At 35.9% G+C, this 21,883-nt stretch overlaps 1 protein-coding gene and 1 pseudogene across 1 annotated transcript; both read right to left on the bottom strand.

Annotated features, from left to right (window-relative positions):
* Window positions 1-200: 200 nt before the first annotated feature.
* Window positions 201-1,130, bottom strand: LOC102503267 (olfactory receptor 4C46). The gene has a single exon (XM_006170866.1). It carries the CDS (start codon window positions 1,128-1,130, stop codon window positions 201-203), a length of 930 nt encoding a protein of 309 aa, XP_006170928.1.
* Window positions 1,131-7,366: 6,236 nt separating this feature from the next.
* Window positions 7,367-16,832, bottom strand: LOC102473852 (GTP-binding protein SAR1a pseudogene; annotated as a pseudogene).
* Window positions 16,833-21,883: the final 5,051 nt, after the last annotated feature.

A 21,883-nucleotide genomic window follows, 5' to 3' on the forward strand; every position in this document is an offset into this window, starting at 1 on the left:
ACCTCCCCCATTCCACACTGTCCTATTCTCATTAAGTACCTTCACTGCTTTTATGTCCCATTTCTGTTCTTTTTAGTGTAGAATCTACAAATCACAGTTGTCACCCTTCCCCCCCCTTACCTTAAGTATTCCTCACTGACATCATTCAAATGTCTCTTTGACCTTGTTTCAATTGAATCAATGCTGGGCTTCTGGCACATTTATTTGTCACCTGAAATAGCTTTCCAGCTACACAATTTCCTAATGGCATTTTTCATCTGAGCATTTCTCAATGTATAAATTATGGGATTTAACATGGGAGTTATCATAGTGTAGAATACAGCAACTGCTTTATCCATGGATGAAGTATGTGCAGGTTTCATGTACACAAATATGCAGGGCACAAAGAATAAGACGACGACAGTGATGTGGGAGATGCAGGTGGAGAGGGCTTTCTTTCTCGCCTCCATGCTGCGGGTTCTTAGGGAGCACAGTATGACTATATAGGAGATCAGCAGGAGGAGAAAGTTTAACAGACAGATGAAACCACTATTGGCAGCAACAAAAAGCCCTAGAGTGTGGGTATCAGTGCAGGCAAGATTGGTCAAAGGATTTAAATCACACATAAAGTGATCTATGATATTAGGGCCACAGAAGGGTAGTCTGACAATAAAGAGGATCTGTATTGTTGCATGAAGAAACCCCCCCACCCATGCCACTCCCACTAGCAGATCACACACCCTCCGGTTCATGATGGTTGTGTAGTGTAAGGGCTTGCAGATGGCCACATAGCGGTCATAGGCCATCACAGTTAGCAGGATGATTTCAGCACCCCCAAAGAAATGTTCTCCAAAGACTTGAGTCATGCATCCATTGAACAAGATGGTCTTCTTTTCACAGAGTGAATCTACAATCAGTTTAGGGGCACTGACAGAGGAATAGCAGGCATCAATGAAGGAGAGGTAGGCCAGGAAAAAGTACATGGGAGACCCCAGTAATGGGCTGGTAGTGATGGTGACCACAATGAGCACATTTCCTACCATAGTGATGATGTAGATGACAAAAAACATAGTAAATATGATTTTCTGCATTTTTGAGTTCTCTGTCAGCCCCAATAAAATGAACTCTGTCACATTGTTCTCATTTGCCATGTATTTCTTGTGATGGTTATTTACATTACCTGAAAGACAATTTTTATTAATGCAACCTTGAATTTATTATACTTCTGTATTCTAATATATAATGACTTCTTGAATTACACTTGTGGGTTTTTTTTTTCTGATATAGAAAAGAACATTGTGAGTTTTTGAAGATTGCTCATGTTTCATCTATGGCAAAGACTGAGTCTGAGAGCTCTAAAAGGTTCATGACCAATGGGTATTATGGGAAAAAAAACTATGCATGCATTTAAAATTTATTTGTACCCAAATTAATTTTACTTTAATATTATTCCTGCATGAACTTTTTGAAGTTCTCACATTTTGTTACTTTTATAAATATACAGGCAGGAGACCATTGATGTATACTTAATCATCTGAGATGTCTGAGAGTCTACTGATTCTACCTACAATGGTGGCTAAGCTTCGGAAGGTCTGTATAACATAGCTGTGTAGTCCATGAATGCAGTGTTCATCAGTTTTACTTTTTTTTTTTTTTTTGAAAACAGTGAACTATTAAAAGTTGATGTACAATATGAGAGGAATGAGGAAGAGAAATTTGAAGAATGGGGAAACGGGATATTTCTCTACTGAACATTTTGGGTCTTATAGGAAATGGGCTGAGGTTTGGTAAGGAACTAGAAGGCAGCAGTTATAATCTAGTTAGCAGACTAGAGTAATTGGTATAGAAGTAACAGGGTATTTGTCATAGAGTGTAAAGAAAGATTTAAGAGTTACTGTAAAATGCTTCATAATTCTATTGACTAAATCCAATGACCTGTATAATGGCTAAAAATACACATCTTAAAATGATTAATTGCTATGTACATGGCAATACAGAACCTGCTTTGCTTGCATGAACTTATTTAATACTTACCACAACTTGTATTATTTCACCTACAGATGAAGAAACAATCTCAGTGAGCACTATTAATAGTTATGATAATCTTCACTAAATTTCACTGAACATTTAGTGTTTGGCATCTACATCATCCCAGTTTAAAGTGCTTTTACAGATATTTACTTACTTAATCCTCATTGAAAACTTATGTGTTAGTTATTACTATCTTTTTATACTTATTCATTAGCAAACAAAAGTATAGAGAAGTTAAATTTTCTTCCCAGAATCAAACAGGTAGACAAGGACTGATGCAAGAGTAAGTCTGATTGTACTTAATAATATACCACTCCCCAAATTATTAACCCATATTTTATTTTGCTATAATAAATAATGTTGAACTAGCAATCTATCTTTGGTATGACCATAGTTATTGTAATTACTTTAATACTACTTCAGATGCAAGTTTATGTGGAATAATTTCATCAGTAGGCACACACTCATACACGTTCACATTCATTCACACACAGTGATCTATTGGAACTCCCAAATATTAAGAAAAATGTGGTACTTCAATCATCGATGAGGCATTTAATTTTGTCGTCTACACAGTCCCATCAGTTTCTTCACAGTCTCCTTCCTAAGCATGAGACTCTAGCTAAACTCTTCTGCAAAGTGTTGAAAACAGTTATCACAATGGTTAAGTTTATTAGTTTGAGAACAGAAAGACTAGATCAGAATCTTGTTTTTTCCACTTGTAACTTCTTTCATTGGGTTATGTTTATTAGCACTTTATATCCTTGTTTCCTCATCTATAAAGAGATGAATAACACTACTTCACAAACTGTTATGAGAATTTGTTTGGAGAAACATATATGAACATATATACCATAATGCTGGGAACACACACAGGATTTTCATTAGTTTTTATTACTAAAGAGATAAAGAGAAACTTTTAACAATACACTAAACTCAAAGAGAATCATCCCTAATTTTACTTTAAAAATGCCATGGAATCAGGGACAGCAGTTGTCATGGTATTTAAGATGCTGGATTCCCACATGACTGACCAAGGTTTCAGTCTTGGACCTGGTGGTTTGAAAGTCATGCTGGGTGCACGTATGTTTGAACCTAAAATTCTGAGAGAAGAATAGAGGGGAAGAGATTGTGGCATGGCCATTTCTCCTGTGAAGTAGGGGGGTTGTGATTTCTCACTTTCTCTCTGTCCCTTCATCTCTCTCTGTCTCTCTCCAGGGAGCACCAACACCCTATGCCAAAAACCTAAAAAAAACCCCATAGACTGATATTATCATAACAGTAGATTCCAGAAAGTTCTCCATGTTCATACTTGAACTAAACGACTGATTATTTGTCACTTAAAATTTATTTTTATGCATTTTGTGTATGTAAATTATATTTAAATTTCATTTTGATCCTCATGACTAGTTTTTATTATTAAGGAAGTATCTCAAGTCAAAAGCATGGTACTTTTTGTCAGAGTGCCTGGTTGTACAGAAGGTTTAATCTTTATGAGCCTATTTTTCAAAGATCAAATTAGGCTAATAATATTCACCAACTAACTTTTGGAGAATTGGAGTGAGACTATAAGATGCTATTACTATATTTGAAAGGTGTTGAAAATAATAATTAGTAAATATGGAAAGTAACAATCTTTATTAAGCATCAGTACCACTGAAAAACTTACCTTAATAGTCTTGGGTGATCTTAATGATGCTGTTCAGACAGAATCCCTTTATTAAACTGACCTCCTGTTAGAATAAGTCATTTTCAATATGTCGCACTTGGAAAGAGATTATTCAGAAATTCTATATCAAATCAAGTTGTTAAGAAAGTGTCATTGTAGTCTAATCTTTCCCAGTAGCCTAAAGCTTCAAAACTACTTCAGAAAAGAACAGATGCATTTTCTTAAAACATGGAAAAATAATTTTCTCTACATGGCTCTTGTTCCTATAGGGCAAGAGGCAGATAGTGTGGAGGATATACATTTAAGTGATTCATACCACTCATGATGAATCTTGCTCTGGAGATGTGAACAATGAAAACCATTTTCACCTTGAACTACATAGATAGTTAAAGGAGTTTCCATAAAGATTCAAGGACCTTTTCTTATACTTGCTGTTTTCTCTCTCGAGAATTAATTATCTCTTTTGACGGTAAGACTTTTAGAAACTGGCATTCTGGAGAGGCATTAGGGAGAAACATACTTTTGAATAGAGAATTTCATTTCCTGTATTTGGAAATTAAGTATGTGGAGTCCCCTTTCTCAATCAGTTACTGAGGAAGCTGAATGCAATGTGAACAGCCAGGTAGCATAGTTCCAAACTGTGGACCACTGATACATGAGGGGACTCAGAAAATTCATGAAGGAATCGAATTAAAGTTCAAGTTTAATTTGGATAAATTTAGAAATGTATACTTTTTCACGATATGCATGTTTAATTTAATTTTTAATTCATTTTAAATTGTAGATCTCTAAAGCACTTTTCATAAACAGTTTGAAGACTTCTCATAGTTCCCCTGTTGACTAGCCACAGAAGGAGCTTGTATTCTTTTATCAGTATCAAACTTTTTCTGGAAACCATTATTGACTGCCAAAAAGCCAAAAGACTGAAGGCATAAAATTAATGGCAGCCAGACCAGTCAGGTGATGTGGTGATTAAGGTGACTGGGTCCCACATGGCTAACCTCATAGTTCAAATCCCAGACCCAGTGGCAAGAAAAACATGCCAGGTGCATGTGCATGTATACCCAACATTCTAAGAGAAGAATAGCAGAAAAGGGATTATGGTGTGACCATTCTCCATTGGTTTGATTTCTCATTTTCCTTCTTTCTCTCACTGTCTGTCTTGTCTTTCTGTGTTTTTGGTGAGCACAGTTGCCCAATAGCAAAAAAAAAAAAAAAAAAAAAAAGGAAAGGAAAGGAATTAACAGTAGCTATTTTAAAGAACTTGACTCTGAGTGCCCTTCATTTTTATTGAGGTATAATTTACAAATAAAAATTGTGTATATCATAGTGTACTACATGATGTAGATGCAAAGTTGGATTATGTATTTGTTTTAACTCTTTATTACAATGCTTAAGATACAGATCATCTTTCTTCTGTAAAGACTGTTTTGCTTTTCCTGAAATAGGACATATATGCAGTCTGATAAAACAGGATGAAAAGTTTCATTGAAACTTTTTGAGAGTTCCTGTACAAAACTCTGATCCTCTCTGTATGGAATTGAGTTCTTCCCAGCAACCTTATTATAGGAATGGTGTTCTGTGGGGCAAGAAATAGACTAGTGCTACTTGGCTTTTCAATGCCCTCTTATTCCAGTGGCCAAAATTAACCACTTTCACAAAGATCTGCCTATATAGTACCCATAGTTTTTAGGTCGCCTCAAATTGATTAGGAACAAAGAGGGGAAAAAAGATAATTAACATTGAAGCAACCATACTTCTCATGTCTCTGCATAGAGAAATATGAGTAACCTCTAACCAAAGGAAATAAAAAAACTACGCAAGTTAACTACCTAATTAGTTCACCATTAGCTAGGTTTGTTCACTTAAGGCTATATTTTCTTTACAAACCAATAATTTTATCTTAATCTAGGTATGCTTGCTAATAAATTAAATGCATGTACTTCCCAGACATACTTTTTTGAATCTTTGCTTTTGGTACCTGGCTGTGAAAAAGTATGCTTTCTCAAAGGACAGAAAACTAAAAACGAGTAATCTAACTCAAGAATGAATGTCTCTCACCCCAAGAATGTTATCCAACTCTTTCTCTACCTTTACATTAGAACATGGAATCTACTTACTTTAGTTCAGTCAGCTACAAGGAAGCATCATTTTAATTTTCAAGAAAATTAAGGAAAATTTATAGTATCTTTACATCAAAGGACAAAACAGATAAAGATATCCTCCCATTACAAAGCCATCTCCTATTCTTTTTATCTGTTCCTATAAAGATAGGATGTAAGTTAAGATCATGAAAATCCAATTTCCACATGGCACTATAAAATAGGATGCTATAAAATAATCCTTACCACCTCACTGGGTAGATGTTGCTTTTATTCTGGGTGTTTACAGACAATAAATGATGCTACCCACAAAAGAACAGGTCTACGGAAGGTCTTGAGTTAGTGTGTTTCCTAGGTTAACTGTGGAACAGGGAAAAGGCAATGTCATACCCCCCCCAAAAAAAATCCAGAAAAACTACAGATGTTAACCTTTAACCAATCTAAAAATAGATAACTGATAAAGAGAAAAGAGTTAAGAAAAAGACAGGGCTCATCAATAGCCCAATAAAGACCAAGTTCTGCAAGTGGACATTTTAAAACCTAGTGACTAAATCTTTTGTAGATTCAAACTTGTGCTCCAATACCAGAGTTTTAGACTCTCAACTCACAGAATTAAGAACTTTAAACTGTTAACTTTGTATTGTTGTCCTATTCAGAAAATCTCCCAGAATCTGTGCAAAGGGAGCTGAAGTACACTTGGATAAGTGATAACATGACAGAAAGTCTCAACTCTTTTTATGAGGTGAAAAATCACATTTCATAACTGAGAAAGGTATATTAGAGAGGAATAAAATTTCACTACTATATAGAAGCAAAGGCTCACTAAAAGTTGTAATTCTGTAAGTATAAATAGAAACAATCACGCACTCTACAATTAATTCTTCCACAGTGAACAATCTACCACACATCCCATGATGAAGGTAACCCTAGCAAACCACAGTGGAAACATGCTGCAGCTGAAGGCCAGGATTCTGACCGCTTTTTTCTGTCTCTGTGTACAAGATGATTTCACCTACTGTATGGCAGCTAGAGACAGATGAGCTTAGAAGAGCTTGTCTCACCAACCTGCTAACTTGGGAAGAGTAAGCTCACACAACTGAGCTCTGGCCTCCAACATCTACCTGCTCACAAATTAATAAAGTATCTAAATACCATCTATTAGTTAAAAGAAAAAAGAGAGTATAAACTCTGGGCAAAGTAAATCATGAACTCAAAAAGTGAGAAGGGATAGCAATTGCATTAACACTTTCTTTAAAAAATAAATTTACTTTCTTTCAAAATCACCTACAGTGGTGAGATTTATTTTTCTGTTCCAGTGTCCCATTATGGCACACAGATTTACCTGGCAAATCCTGCCAGCTTTCAAGTCCCAGGATACTGACCTGCATCAGTACATGGAGCAGCAATACTTCCCAATAGTTTGAAGAGCACATGCCATGACTGGGTGAATGAAAGCTGACAAAACTCGACTTTTCCACTCCAGACATGGTTGGAGAACTTCCCTTGTTCTATTAGAAAAGTTCATGAATAAGCTGTGAATAGAATCTGTTCAGAGAAGTAAAGCTTTCATTTTAACTGTCAAACTTCAGTCAATATGTTGGCAGAGCAAGTGGAAACCCACACTGTAGCTTGTCTTTTGAGTACATTGCACATGAACACTTCCATGCGGTGAGCATTCAGATCCTTCAGGGTCGCATTCCCCTTTCCTGTGGCCTGTTCATAAAGCCCAAATATATCTCAGAGTCTTTCTTTACTGATTGCATGTGTTCTGTCAATTTTTCTTATCTAAAATATGGATTAGCACATTGACTATTCTAACATCAGTCATTAAAGCATTAAGTTCAACTTTGGATTCCATGAGACAAGAATGATCTGCACAGTCCATCAGAAAGACAATCTCATTAAATGTTGGGAGATAATTTTTCTAAACCCAAAATGCTTGCTCATACCCACCATGGCCAATGTTGAAAAGTTATCCTTGCAATTGTTAGCTCTTCTGATGGTGGATGTAGTGCTGGAACATATTGGCCTAATGTGTCATCTTTGAGCATGTGAAGAAGTGTGGTTGTAAAGATCTTTGACTTCCTTTGCTAGGTTTATGCCGCATATCTTATACGTTTTGTGGCTATGGTAATGGGATTCCTTTCTTCAGCTCTACTTTGTTCAACTTATTGTTTGTATATAGAAATGCAATAGATTTAATCCTTTATCTTGCTAATAATCTCTCCCCCACTTTAATTTAGGAGAGGCAAGGAACAGACCTTCATAAGAAGACTCCTCCATTGCAGTTGAGAACTAGTTGCTTTTGTGTGGGGTGCTCACACATTGTGCAGTTTTCATTTTTTTAAAATAAATTTTTTGATTGTTTTTAATTTTTTCTCTCTTTCTTTTCTCTTCCTCTGTTTTGTTTCACTTTTTCTTTTACCTCATCTCTTTGCTGCTAAGCCTTAATGCACTGTGTCTAGACAAATCTAAGGGAACCATAGCCAAACATCCAAATACTATTAGGGTCAACATATTCCTCAATACCCACTGAATCTGCTGCACAATGGAATAAAAACAGAATGGCAAAAAAGATTTCAGATTACCTCCTTCTGCATGTCCTGAATACTCAGATTAAACTTCTAGAAATTAGGAAGAAATGTATAACCCATAAGATGTCTAGAAATCCTGTAGAGGACAAAAAGTTATTCTTTTCCCTTGATAGGAAAAGAATAACTCCTCTTCATCCACAGACAGTACAATTCAACTCATGGAAATGTCTAATAAAGAATTTAGAATATACATAGTGACAAACCTAACAGAGATGCAAGAGAAGAGAGACAATGAACTCCAGAAGAAGCAGGAGAATAGAGCTGATGAATTTCAAGAAGTGAGGAAGTTCTTGGATGATTTGAAAGAGGAAATACACATCATAAAAAAAGATTCCCTCAGAGTTGTTAGAGATGAAGGCCATAATATAAGAAATCAAAACCTCCCTTGAAGGTATTAAATACAGGCTAGATCATACAGAAGATTGAATCTCTTATAGAAAACAGAATCGCTGGCCTAGAAAAATCCACCACAAAGACTGAGAGAATAATTTAAAAAGATCAGAATAATATATGAGAAATACTAGATACCATTAAATGTTCAAACATATGGATAATTTGTATGCAAGAAGATGAAGAGACTAATAAGGGCATTGATAATCTATTCCATGAAATCCTAGAAGAAAACTTTCCAAACCTAGGGAGGCATTCAAAGATCTAGACCCAAGAAATACAAAGGATCCCAAATAGAATCAACCCAAGAAGATCTAATCCAAAACACATTACAGCCAGTTTGACCAAAACCACAGAAAAAGACAAAATACTAAGACTAGAAATAGAGAAATGATAAGTTACCTACAAAGGATATCCCATCAGGCTAACAGCAGACCTCTCATCAGAACAAATGCAAGCAAGGAAAGAGTGGGAAAATATATTCAAAGGGTTGAGTGTAAAACAATTTCAACCAAGAATACTATACCCGACAAGATGATCCTTCATACAGGAAGAGAAGACAAGAACATTCTCAGGTAAACAAAACCTGAAAGAATTTACTGACACAAAATCAGTTATCCAAGAAGTTCTGAAGGGAATGCTATACCAGGAAAACTAAGGTCAGATACACAAAAATAAGAGTTAATAAGCATCTAAGAAAATGTCCAGCTTAATGGTAAGGACAAGTCCAGATTTGATTATTATCTTCCAGAATTTAAATGGAAAGATCAGACTAAAACAGAAGTTGGGTTAAGTACATGAGACTGAGTTGTTGAAGTAGAATTTTATGACTTCTGACTAAAACAATATTGATCTTTTTCTATGCTTTGTTTTCCAGAGATAAGGATTTTTGACTTCTCTTGAATTGTGGACAGGTCTATGTACTTACTATTTGAATAGAATCCTACCCTGTGTCCTGGCTTTAAGTATTAAGCAAAGTTCTCTTAACATTTTTTGATTTTGATTTATTAAAGCCAAAGCTGCCTTTCTTAAAATTAAAAAGATAAAAAAAAAACTATTTAATGAGCACAGGAAGCTATATAACCTCAGCCAGGTGCTATTTTATAGTATGTTCATTCTACTTACATTTCATGCCTAAAGTCAACTTTTGTTAACAGATATGTATATATCAGCTGAACTTGTTATTGAAAGTAGTTAAATCAATTAAGATATTTTGTTAACCAATAAAATGTGGTAGGAGGGGAAAGGAATGGAACATATCTGCAGATAGTGTGGGAGGAGGGTGGGACACGGCAGAGAATGAGAAATGTAAATCTTGTTAATCTTTTCGAAGAACCAACTTTTGGTTTTGTTTATTTTCTGCATATAGATAATTTATTTTCTATTTCATTTATTTTTTCTCTTTATTATTTCTTTTCTCCTGATTTTTTGTTGTTGTTTTTACGATTCCCTGAGGCATGATGTTAGATTGTCTATTTGCCACCTTTCCATAATTTTGTTATGCGAACTAATTGCTATGAATTTCCCTCTTATGACTGCTTTTGCAGTTTCCCAGAGATTATGGAAACTCATGCACCTATAGTCATTTGTTTCCATAAATATTTTGATTTCAGATTTACTTTTTTTGGTAATCGAGAAGTCATTCAGAAGAAATTGTTTAGTTTTCTTTTGTTTGTGTATTTTTGAAGATTTTTCCTCAAATGATATCAAGTTTAATTTCATCATGGTCAGAGAAGATACTGTATAGTTCCTATGCCTTTGAATGTTTAAAGACTTGATTTGTGTTTTATCGTATAATCAATCTTTCATAAAGTTCCATGCAGGGGTGAGAAAAATGCATATTTTGTGGTCTCCGGATGGAAAATTCTGTAGATTTCTGTCAAGTACATTTGAGTTATGGGATCATCTTCATCCTTTACTTATCTCTTTGTATCTCTTTGCTCATTCTTTGTCTAGAAGACCTGTCTAAAGGGGAAAATGAAATGTTGAGATTCCCAATGATTATAGTGTTTCAACCTATCTCTCCTTTATAGCTGGTCATGTTCTTTGGCCCAGTATTCCTTATTCTTATAAATCTATTCTAGATAAAAATGTGCCACGCATACTGGTTATGTTCAACTAGATGTAATCATATAGAAATTATCTATCGTCTACCTAATATATATATTTACTAGCAGGCATATGTGCTTGCTGAGAAGAGAGAGAGAAAGTAAGTTACAAAGCATAACCCCTGAGAGATGTTCGTAATTCAGACCCATCTCCACTTCTTTCAGGATTTTGGGGATGCACCCACATACACCTATGTTTTTCAAGTCACTAATTCTGGGACTCTAACCATGGGCTTGACCATGTGAGATACGGGTGCCTTAACCACTATGTTCTGTGCTGGCCCCAGTGTATTTTTATAATAGAAATAAGTAAAAATAATCTGAATGTCTATATAAAGAGAAATAGTTCTATGAACTATAATTATTAAATGTTAAGTACACATAATAGCTATCTGCAAAAAGAACTAATAAGATAGAAAGATCTTTTCAGTATAATATTGAGTGGAAAATACAAGCTAAAATAGTTTATATGTCATGATATAAGTTGTCTAAAATGCCATTTGTGCTTCGAAAACCATATGAAAATTGACTAAAGACTAACAAAACTTATCTGAATTATGAGATTAAGAGCATTTTTTGTGTTATTTAAATTATTTTCTCATCTGAGTTTTTTTTACAGAGGGAATATATTACCTTTATATTTAGTGAAATAATTTAAAAAGAGAAGTTTTATTTTATTATCATGTCTGAGTCCATAATATTCTGAGTGACTTTTTTTTCATTGTGTATTCTGGTCATAATTCATAAAACTTGTGACAGTGAAAACACATATTTGAATCAAACTTATCTATGAATTGAAGACTCTCCTATCACTCTGAGGAAAAAAAATGAGAAAATCAAAGATTACACCTACTTTTCTGAATGAGTTTGAGAAACAAGTAATACGTTTCTTTCGTAACAAATTATCTTATTTGTAGAGAACAGTTTACATAAAGTAATCAATCACTGGTTCATCATGACTGCAACTTTGCAGGTTCATAATTTTTTAGTGGTATATTTCTTCTCAATTTATGACTGGGAAATGATTTGCTAAGAGAGACTTCCTAAATCAAGCTGAGTCATGAACTGGGTTTGTTTTGCTCTGTAAGATCACACCACCCTATGAGTGTGAGAAACAAGCATTTTTAGCTCAAAAAATTAATTTCTTCAGTCAGATTACCAAACATTAGTCTTCAAAAGAAATTAATAGGAAAAGCCCTAATGGAGTACCTCTCTCTCCAAGCCACATTGGCTTATTTACTACACACTTAGTCTTTCTTAGTGACCAGATAACATGTATCATAAAAACTACTTGATCTGAGATCTAACCTGATTCACAGTCCTGAAAATAGAAAACTACATTAAAGCAGAAAAACCAGGGATTATAATCACCATGATTAAATCAACAGCAAATGAAAGTTGCCTTGGAAGAGGAGGTCTCTGCAGTTAGCAATTTTAAGCCTTTTTCTAAGTCTCTGCTCAGCATGGAGATAGTTCCTTAGGTTTCTGGAGATCTGGATCCAGTGGTTTGGAAAAACAGCAAAATTGCGTCTGTGTTGTATGGCTGGCTATGCTTATGTGGTCTTCCTGCATCAGGAATTCTGAGAGTCCATCCTTATTAACATTTGTGTGTGTGGATTAAGAGAACTATTTAATTGCTATTATTCAAGTGCAAGGAGTTAGGGAATATCTGACCTTTCAGCTCCCAGAGGATGAGAATTAGCAGTTTCAAGCATTTAATTGCTATACATCATTTAGATTGTAAAGAGATTTTGCCTAACATGACATACACTACCCACCAGGTGAGTTGCAAATACTGTACACAACATCAAGGCAACAGATCATATCTGTGTCCCACAAATGCAAAGAAGCTTTTTAACCTGATGTAACCCTACTTGTCTATTTTCAGGATTATTGCCTGTGCTTTGGGGGTTTTATTTAAAAAGTTTTTGCTGCTCTGATGTCTTCAAGTGTTTCCCTTTTGTTTTCCATCAGTGGTTTCATAGTTTGAGGTCTTATGTTTAGATCTTTGACCCATTTGAGTTGATTTTAGTTAATGGTGAGAGATAGGGGTCTAGTTTCATCTTTCTGCAGGTGGCTATCCAGTCTCTCAAGCACCATTTGTTGAAGATATTTTCCTTCTCTCCTGGATTGTCTTGTGCCCTTTGTGAAAAATCAGTTTGCTGTTATGTTTTGGGATTTATTTCTGACATCTCTTCTGTTCCATTGGTCTATTTGCCTGTGTTATTTTCAGTACTATGCTGTTGTGTTTATTGCAGCTTTGTAATATGTTTTGGAGTTAGAGAGTGAGATGCTTCTATTTTATTCTTTTTACACATTATTGCTTTGGTGATATGGTGATATTGTAATTTATGATTCCAGATAACTGTGATTCTTTAAAAATTCTGTAATGATTATCTCTGGTAATTTCATAAGAATTGTATAAAGTTTGTAAATTAATTTGGATAGAATTAACATTCTGATTATGTTAATTCTTCCAGTCCGGGGGCATGAGAATGTCCTTTTACTTTTCTTTTTGTCTCGTTTTCTATTATTATTATTATTTTTTATATATTCATAGTTTTCCTTGTACAGGTCTTTCACTTCCCTGGTTAGGTTTATTCCCAGGTCTCTTATAATTTTTGTGACTATTGTTAATTGGATTGTTTTTTCCATTCTATCTCAGTCTGTTCATTGTTGGTATAAAGACATGCTATAGATTTTTGTATGCCGATTTCATATCCTGCTACTTTACTATATTAGTTGATCACTTCCAAAAGTTTTCTTGTGGATTCTTTTAGATTTCCTATGTATATAATTATGTCATATGCATATAGAGATATTTTCACTTCTTTTTCTACTTTTTTTTAAAAAAGATTTTTCCACAGGGCATGTGCACTCATGGGAGAGAGACTGAGAGAGACAGTGAGAAGGAAAGTGAGAAATCACTCCCCACAGGGGATGGCTATGCTTCAATCCCTTCTCTTCCATTTTCTTGGCATTTTGGGCATACATGCACGTGTGCCCAGCATGATTATCAAGTCACCAGGTTCAGTATTTGAACTGTGATTGGTCATGTGGGAGTCCAGAGCCTTAACCACTATGTCACCTGCTTGTCCCCTTCTTTTCCTATTTGAAGGTCTTTTATTTTATTCTCTTTTCTGATTATATTGAAAATGATTGGGGAAAGTTGGTAGCCATATCTTGTTCTAGTCTTTAGTGGAAACACTTTCAGCTTTTATTCCTTCAGTATAATATTACCTATGGGATTTTCATATATGGTTTTTATTGTGTTGAGAAATGTTTCTTAAATGCAATTTTTCCAAAAGTCTTAATCATGAAGGGATGCTGTATTTCATGAAATGCTTTTTTTCTGCATCAGGTGATATGATCATAGGGTTTTTACTTTTTCTTCAGTTAGGCTAATGCACTGAGTGTTTTTTGTATGTTGAATCACTCTTGTATTCCTGGTATAAAGCTCATCAAAGTCATGGTGTATAATCTTTTTAATGTGCCATTGAGTGCAATTTGCTAGTTTTCTTCTTGAGAATTATTGCATCTGTATTTATCAGAGATATTGGTCTGTCATTTTTATTTTTAGGATGTTTTGTCTGTTTTTGGAATGGGAGTGATGGAAGCTTTATTAAATGAATTTGGTAGGATTCCTTCCTTTTAGATTTTTAAAATATTTTGAGAGAATAAGAGTTAGCTCTTCTTTAAGAGTTTTGTAGAATTCCGAAGTGAAGGCATTGAGACCTGGGCTTTTCTTTGTTGGGAGACTAATTATTATTATTCAATCCTATTTCTTGTTACTGGTCTACTCAGGCTTTCTATGTCTTCCTGATTCAATATAAGTAGATTATATCTGCCCAGAAATAAATCCATCTCGTACAGGTTTTCTTGTTTGTTGACCTATAGTCACTTGTAGTATTCTCTCATAATCTTTTGTATTTTTATTATGTCTATTGTAATATTGCCTGTTTCATTGTTGAGTTGGTTTACCTGGTTCCTTGTTCTGTTCTTAATTAGTCTAGCTAATGGTAAGTCAATTTTGTTTATCTTTCCAAAGAACCCGCTTTTGTTTATTTATTTTCTATATAGTTTGTTTATACTCTATTTCATTTCGGCTCTAATCTTTATTATTTCTTTTCTGCTGGTATTTTTTTTTTTGAGAGGTTTTTGCTATAGGGTGTATGTGCTCGCCAGACAAAGAGAGAGAGACATAGAGACAGAAAGCGAGAAATCACCCCCCAGGGGGGATGGCCACGCCATAATCCCTTCTCCTCCATTCTCCTCTTGGGATCTTGGGCAATCACACACACGTGCCTGGCGTGAGTTTTAAGCCACCAGGTCCGGGATGCGAACCGTGGTCGACTACATGGGAGTCCAGCGACATAGACATTATGCAAACTGCTGGTCCCATCTGCTGGTATTTTCGATTGTTTCTTTGTCCAGTTCCTTGAGATGTATTGTTAGGCTGTCTTTTCAGTTGTTTTCTTGTAAGTGCTAATTGCTATGAACTTCCCTATTATGACTTCCTTTGCTGTGTCACCTAGGTTATGAAAATTCATGTGCTCACTATCATTGGTTTCTATGAATCTTGTGATTTGTCTTATTTTCCTCAGTAGTACAGTTGTGAAGTTATTCAGTTTCCATGTGTTTGTATATTTTTAAGGTGTTTCTCTCCAGTTATTTTGAAGTTTAATTTCATTATGGTAGGAGAAGATGCTGGATATAATTTTCATACCTTTGTGTTTGTAAAGGCTTGTTTTGTGTTGTATTATGTGGTCAATCTTCAAAGCTGTCCCATACTGGGATGACAAAAATGTATACCTTGTGGTTGTTGGGTGAAAAGTTCTATAGATGTCTGTGAAGTCCATTTAGTTTATTATATCATTTGATCCTGTATCTCTTTGTTTATATTTTGTCTGGATGATCTGGCCAAATAAGGCAGTGGGGTGTTGAGATTCCCAATGTTTACTGTGTTGTGATCAATCTCTTCTTTAGATCTAGCAGTCCTTCTTTTACATGTTTGAGTGCTCTATTATTGGATACATAGATATTTATGTGTTATATCTTGTGTATATTCTTTCCTTCCTTCAAGGAGATTTGATTTTTAAAAGGGTTTCCATCTTTCTATGAAATTTATCCTTTTTTTTTTTTTTTTGAGAGGTTTTTGCTATAGGGCGTGCGCTCACCAGAAAGGCAGAGAGTGACAGAGAGACAGAAAGCGAGAAATCACCCCCCAGGGGGATGGCCATGCCACAATCCCTTCTCCTCCATTCTCCTCTCAGGATCTTGGGTACGCACGCACATGCGCCCAGCGTGAGTTTAAGCCCCAGGTCCAGAACTCATACCGTTGTTGACTACATGGGAGTCCAGTGACATAGCCATTTTGCTAACTGCTGGTCCCAAATTTATCCTTCTTGACAGGTGTATTTGTGTAAATGATCAGAGTAGGATTTAAGTAGGCTGATTCAGATGGTTGGCTCCTCTTCTTAACTTTGGGATCCTGATGAGCTAGAAATGAGCTAGGAAGAGAAATTGTATACTTCATATAGCAGTGCAGGTCTTAAGGTCCTGATACCAACCTGGAGGGAGTTAGAGTTTGCCAAGAACAAAACTGGTGCCAAAATAAAGCTCTGTTCATCAGGTTGGATGGAGATGTAGGCAGGCCTGTGAGCACTGCAGGGTTTCTGGTCCTAAGACCAACCTGGAGGGGGTCAGAATGTGCTTGGGTTAGAAACAGTGCCAAAATCCAAGTTATGTGGGGCTGGCAGGGTGGAGAGGGAGTCAGTCCTTTGAGCATTGCTGTGTTCTGTGTCCTAAGACTGACCTGGAGGGAGTCAGAGTACGCCACAGTCAAAGCTATTACCCAAATCCAGCTCTGTGGGGCAGGAAGAGTTGGGAGGGGATTTAGTTGCAAACAGGGTGGAAATGCATGTGGTGGGCTCACACAGGTTCCTTGCTCACTGTTCATCGAATTATATAGTCTAGTTTGATTTTTAACTCTAACTTCTCTAAGCCCTTATCTTCTTCTTTTTTTTTGGAGAGGTTTTTGCTATAGGGCACGTGCGCTTGCCAGACAGACAGACAGAGACAGACAGAAAGTGAGAAATCACCCCCCAGAGGGGATGGCCATGCCGCAATCCCTTCTCCTCCATTCTCCTCCTGGGATCTTGGGCATGCACGCACATGCGCCTGGCGTGAGTTTAAGCCACCGGTTCTGGAACTCGAACCACGGTTGACTACATGGGAGTCCAGTGACATAGCCATTACGCTAACTGCTGGTCCCAGAACCCTTATCTTCTTATTTAATTGAACTTTGGGCAGTATATTTTGACTTCAAACTCATCATCACTTCCTTAAAAGAATCTTCTTTGAATATTCTGCCTCCACTACATTTTTTAAAATTAGATTTTTGCCATAGGGTGTGTGTGCTCACCAGACAGAGACAGAGAGAGGGAGAGAGAGGAGAGAGAAGGGGGCTCAGCCCTTTCTCCTCCATTCTTCTCTTGGGATTTTGGGTACACACATACCTAATGCTTGGCATGATTTTCAAGCCATGGGGTCCAGGACCTGCACTGTGGTTGATCATGTGGAAATCTGGTGCCTTAACCACTATAACACCTGTTGTCCCCCTCCACCCCAATTTAAACTATATTGTCATACACAGATACATATCCTAGTGTCCTTTTTTTATAGTGCACTTTGTGTGTGTGTGTGTGTGTGTTTATTTTCTTACATTTTGAGTCACAGGTTCAGGACTCAACCCCGGAAGACTACGTGGGAGTCCAATGACATAACCATTATGCCATCTGCTGGTCCCAGGACTCAAGCTTTTAAAACCCTTCTGTTGCACTGGGGGCAACCTGCCCACACGGTCAGAAATTGAGCCGCTATGTCTCTTTTGTACACATGAACCTTCTTTGTGCCTTTGTTCTTACCAGTTCTTTTTACCTGGAATGCCTATTGTCTCTGGCTTCCTGTAAAGATATACAGTCATTAAAATTGTATTTATGTTTTGAGAGCTACAGCACAAAAGTCATCTTCTCTGGGAAGGTTTTCCCGGTGTTTCAAGTTGTATCTGACTGCAGGTGCCAGGACCTCCCCCACCTCCCATAGTCTCCCTGCCAAGGGCCACAGACAATTTGACAATGTGGGGAAGAGTTGGGAGGGGATTTAGTTGCAAACAGGGTGGAAATGCATGTGGTGGGCTCACACAGGTTCCTTGCTCACTGTTCATCGAATTATATAGTCTAGTTTGATTTTTAACTCTAACTTCTCTAAGCCCTTATCTTCTTCTTTTTTTTTGGAGAGGTTTTTGCTATAGGGCACGTGCGCTTGCCAGACAGACAGACAGAGACAGACAGAAAGTGAGAAATCACCCCCCAGAGGGGATGGCCATGCCGCAATCCCTTCTCCTCCATTCTCCTCCTGGGATCTTGGGCATGCACGCACATGCGCCTGGCGTGAGTTTAAGCCACCGGTTCTGGAACTCGAACCACGGTTGACTACATGGGAGTCCAGTGACATAGCCATTACGCTAACTGCTGGTCCCAGAACCCTTATCTTCTTATTTAATTGAACTTTGGGCAGTATATTTTGACTTCAAACTCATCATCACTTCCTTAAAAGAATCTTCTTTGAATATTCTGCCTCCACTACATTTTTTAAAATTAGATTTTTGCCATAGGGTGTGTGTGCTCACCAGACAGAGACAGAGAGAGGGAGAGAGAGGAGAGAGAAGGGGGCTCAGCCCTTTCTCCTCCATTCTTCTCTTGGGATTTTGGGTACACACATACCTAATGCTTGGCATGATTTTCAAGCCATGGGGTCCAGGACCTGCACTGTGGTTGATCATGTGGAAATCTGGTGCCTTAACCACTATAACACCTGTTGTCCCCCTCCACCCCAATTTAAACTATATTGTCATACACAGATACATATCCTAGTGTCCTTTTTTTATAGTGCACTTTGTGTGTGTGTGTGTGTGTGTTTATTTTCTTACATTTTGAGGACAGATACCATATAGCTATGGAGGCAGACTTACTTGATTTAAGTATTATTTCTGTCATGTACTCACTTTTGCTCTTCCATATTTACTTAAATTCATAGTGCTTCAATTTTCTCATCCGTAAATGGGAATAATAGCAATATCCATCACAAAGGGTACCACATGTAATGTGTCTAGTATGGAGCTTGATGTATAGCACTAGACATTTAGTTTATTGTCATTTTTACTATTGAATAATAATGTGGTCAGAAGAACAGTAGGAAGAAGGGATAAGCATTTCGTTATCATTCTGGCAAAGGCTAGTGAAATCAATTGCTTTTCCCTTGAGAAAATAGCACAAAGGGAGGTCACCAATTTGGATAACACTTGTGCTTTTCTATTATGGAAAATTGAAGGAGTTGATAAAATAGAGCTTTGAGGATTTCTGGACAGAGCTAATCACAAAGGCATTGTTTCTCTTTGACATACTTTGAGTATTGACATGGATTCTACTGAAATTTTGGGAGAAGGAAGACTGAATCCCAAGGACCAAATACAGTATATGGCTCTGCATTGAGAACTGATGCCTTGAAAAAAATGCATTTCTTCTTTGCAGAACTGACTTCAGGAAATATCTCATCCCAGGGACCTTTAATCAACTGCTGATATGTTGGTAATTGGATTCATTTTTCTAGCTTTAAAAATGGCTGCCTAGATTTAGGTCCTCATCAGGATTGTTCAACCAAGTCTTAAGTAAAAATTACAAAACCTCTAAGATTTTTGTGAGTCCCTTTTGAAATGTGAATTGGCTAGATTTGTTGAAATCAAACCATTCTCTCCAAAATCCAAATTTGATTTAAACATAAAGTAAATGTGACTACAATATGTAATAATTTATTTGAGCAAGTTCAGAGTGAGAAGTTCAAGACACATGTAGAACTGATATATAGAAGCACACGTTTAAAAAAAATTACTCTAAGATTTTCTTTTCTAGGAATACTTTGATTAATTTTTACAGTAAATTTACATAACCATGGCTCTGATTGCACTTATATTGAATTGAAGAAGATCTCAACTGAGGTTAAGTATTGTTGAATATGCAAAAAAGCAACTGATGATAGTCAATAGTTCATAACCCTCAGTAATGAGATTTGTAAAAATGACCCCTTTTCTTGACTGATTGTTTCTTAAAACGAAGTATGACTAATTTATTTGTAGGTAGGCCTTTGTTAATTCTAAAGGCTGTGATCAACAATTGAGTTCATGTCTGGATCTCAAGCACTTCTTTCAAAGATTACAACACATCACTTAAAAAGCAAATCTTTCTTAGATGACTGTCTATATGTCTATCTTCCCCTTTTTCCTTTTTATTCTCTCCCCTTTTCTTTGTTTTGCCTTTTCTCCTCCTCCATCTTCATTTTCTTCTCTCCCTGTTTATTCTCTGCATTCTCTCATTTATTTTTATTTCCTCTTCCTTCTGTTCCTAATTTCTTTTTTTCCCCTCTCCCTCTTCATTTCCATCTCCCTCTCTTCATCCTCCTTGCCTTTTTCTCCCTTTCCTTCCTGTGTATTTCTTCCATTTCTTTCTTTCTTTTCTTTCTTCTTCTCTCTCTATTTCCCCCTCTCCCCACATCTTGCTTACTGTAAATGCTGCATAATTCTTAATATTGACCAATATTGTAGACATAAAAATATACCTGCAAAGTCTTTATTTGAATAACAAATTTGGTTTAATGTTTCCTGGACATCCTCACACAAAGTCATGAGTTAGTTTTGGAAGGAGTAACTTGTTTATGCGCTACCTATTACATTAACAAATTAATTAATGAGGGAATAGACAATAAGTCTCACAGAGCAAGCAAGCAAGCAAATTGAAAAACCGTTAAATCTTTAAGTAGTCTTATAATAGCTTGCTGTATTGTCTTATTATTTTTCAATCTGATGTATTATTTTTTTGACATTTAACCTTGTTTCCCATGTTCTTCTGTTTATTCTAATTTGATTGGCTTAAGTTTTCAAAATCTTTAACTTTTGGAGATGTTCAGAGACAGCTTTTAAAGTTTTCTTTAGTCATACTTTCATGAGAATAGTGAAATCTATAATAACAATAATATTAGGTTTAAAATTATTTAAGTTTTTTAACAATCCTAAATATGAGTATATTTCTCCCTCCTTTGACAACTGAAGAAAATTGAAGCACCAAGACTTAAATTAATGTTAAATGGTTAATAAAGGTAAAATTCTGGACTGCAAACAATGTCTTTAGATTTTGGGCCCATTTTTCTTTCTTTGCATTTCAATGTATTTCTAATTTCCTTTACTCTTTTTTTCTCTCACTTTCTTTCTTCTTTGACTCTTGTTTTCTTCTCTTTCTCAGTAAATGTTCAAAAGCGTATACATTTTGGCCAATACTGGGCTATCAAAATAAATAGATTATACTTGTAGTAAGACAAGATTTTTATTTTTAAGGTTCCATAGTGTTGACTACAGGGAGATGATCATGAGTCTATATAGCAAGTGCTGAAATGAACATTTACCACAGTCTCTGAGATTTGGATGGATGTAGCAGCACCATTTTAAGAAAAGTGAAAACAAGAATGACTCTTAAAAGAATTTCAGTATGTCCTTGAGTATTTTTTTATGAGTTAAGATTAGTAGAGCAATTTGATTTTTTTCTGGGTAAGTGTGTCTACCCACTCTCATTAAATTAAGTGCATTTTGTATATCTGTAAGTATGTTACATGTATGGTCACTTCATGGATTGGCTCTTAAGAATTGACACATAATATTTTTCTTTTTTGATTTTAAAATTTGAACAAGTTTTACCGTAAAAAATTAAAAGCAAACTAGAAAAATGTAAAAATAAATAACACATTGTCACTTATAGAATATAAAAAACAAGACATTTGACAAGGTTCTGTCCTTTTACTTCTTATAAAACTAGAAACAATAAGGCAGCCTTCGGTATGTTTCACCTAAGTGAAAGTCTTATTACTGAGCATAGTATAATTTATTTTCCAGGGTAGTCACCTATC

The sequence above is a fragment of the Tupaia chinensis genome, unplaced genomic scaffold (genome assembly GCF_000334495.1).
Source record: "Tupaia chinensis unplaced genomic scaffold, TupChi_1.0 Scaffold149104_1, whole genome shotgun sequence".
In the NCBI taxonomy this organism is placed as follows: domain Eukaryota; kingdom Metazoa; phylum Chordata; class Mammalia; order Scandentia; family Tupaiidae; genus Tupaia; species Tupaia belangeri.

What these genes read in the sequence shown, in the direction of transcription:
- LOC102503267 (XM_006170866.1), bottom strand. Translation starts at nt 1,130, where the DNA reads ATGGCAAATGAGAACAATGTGACAGAGTTCATTTTATTGGGGCTGACA.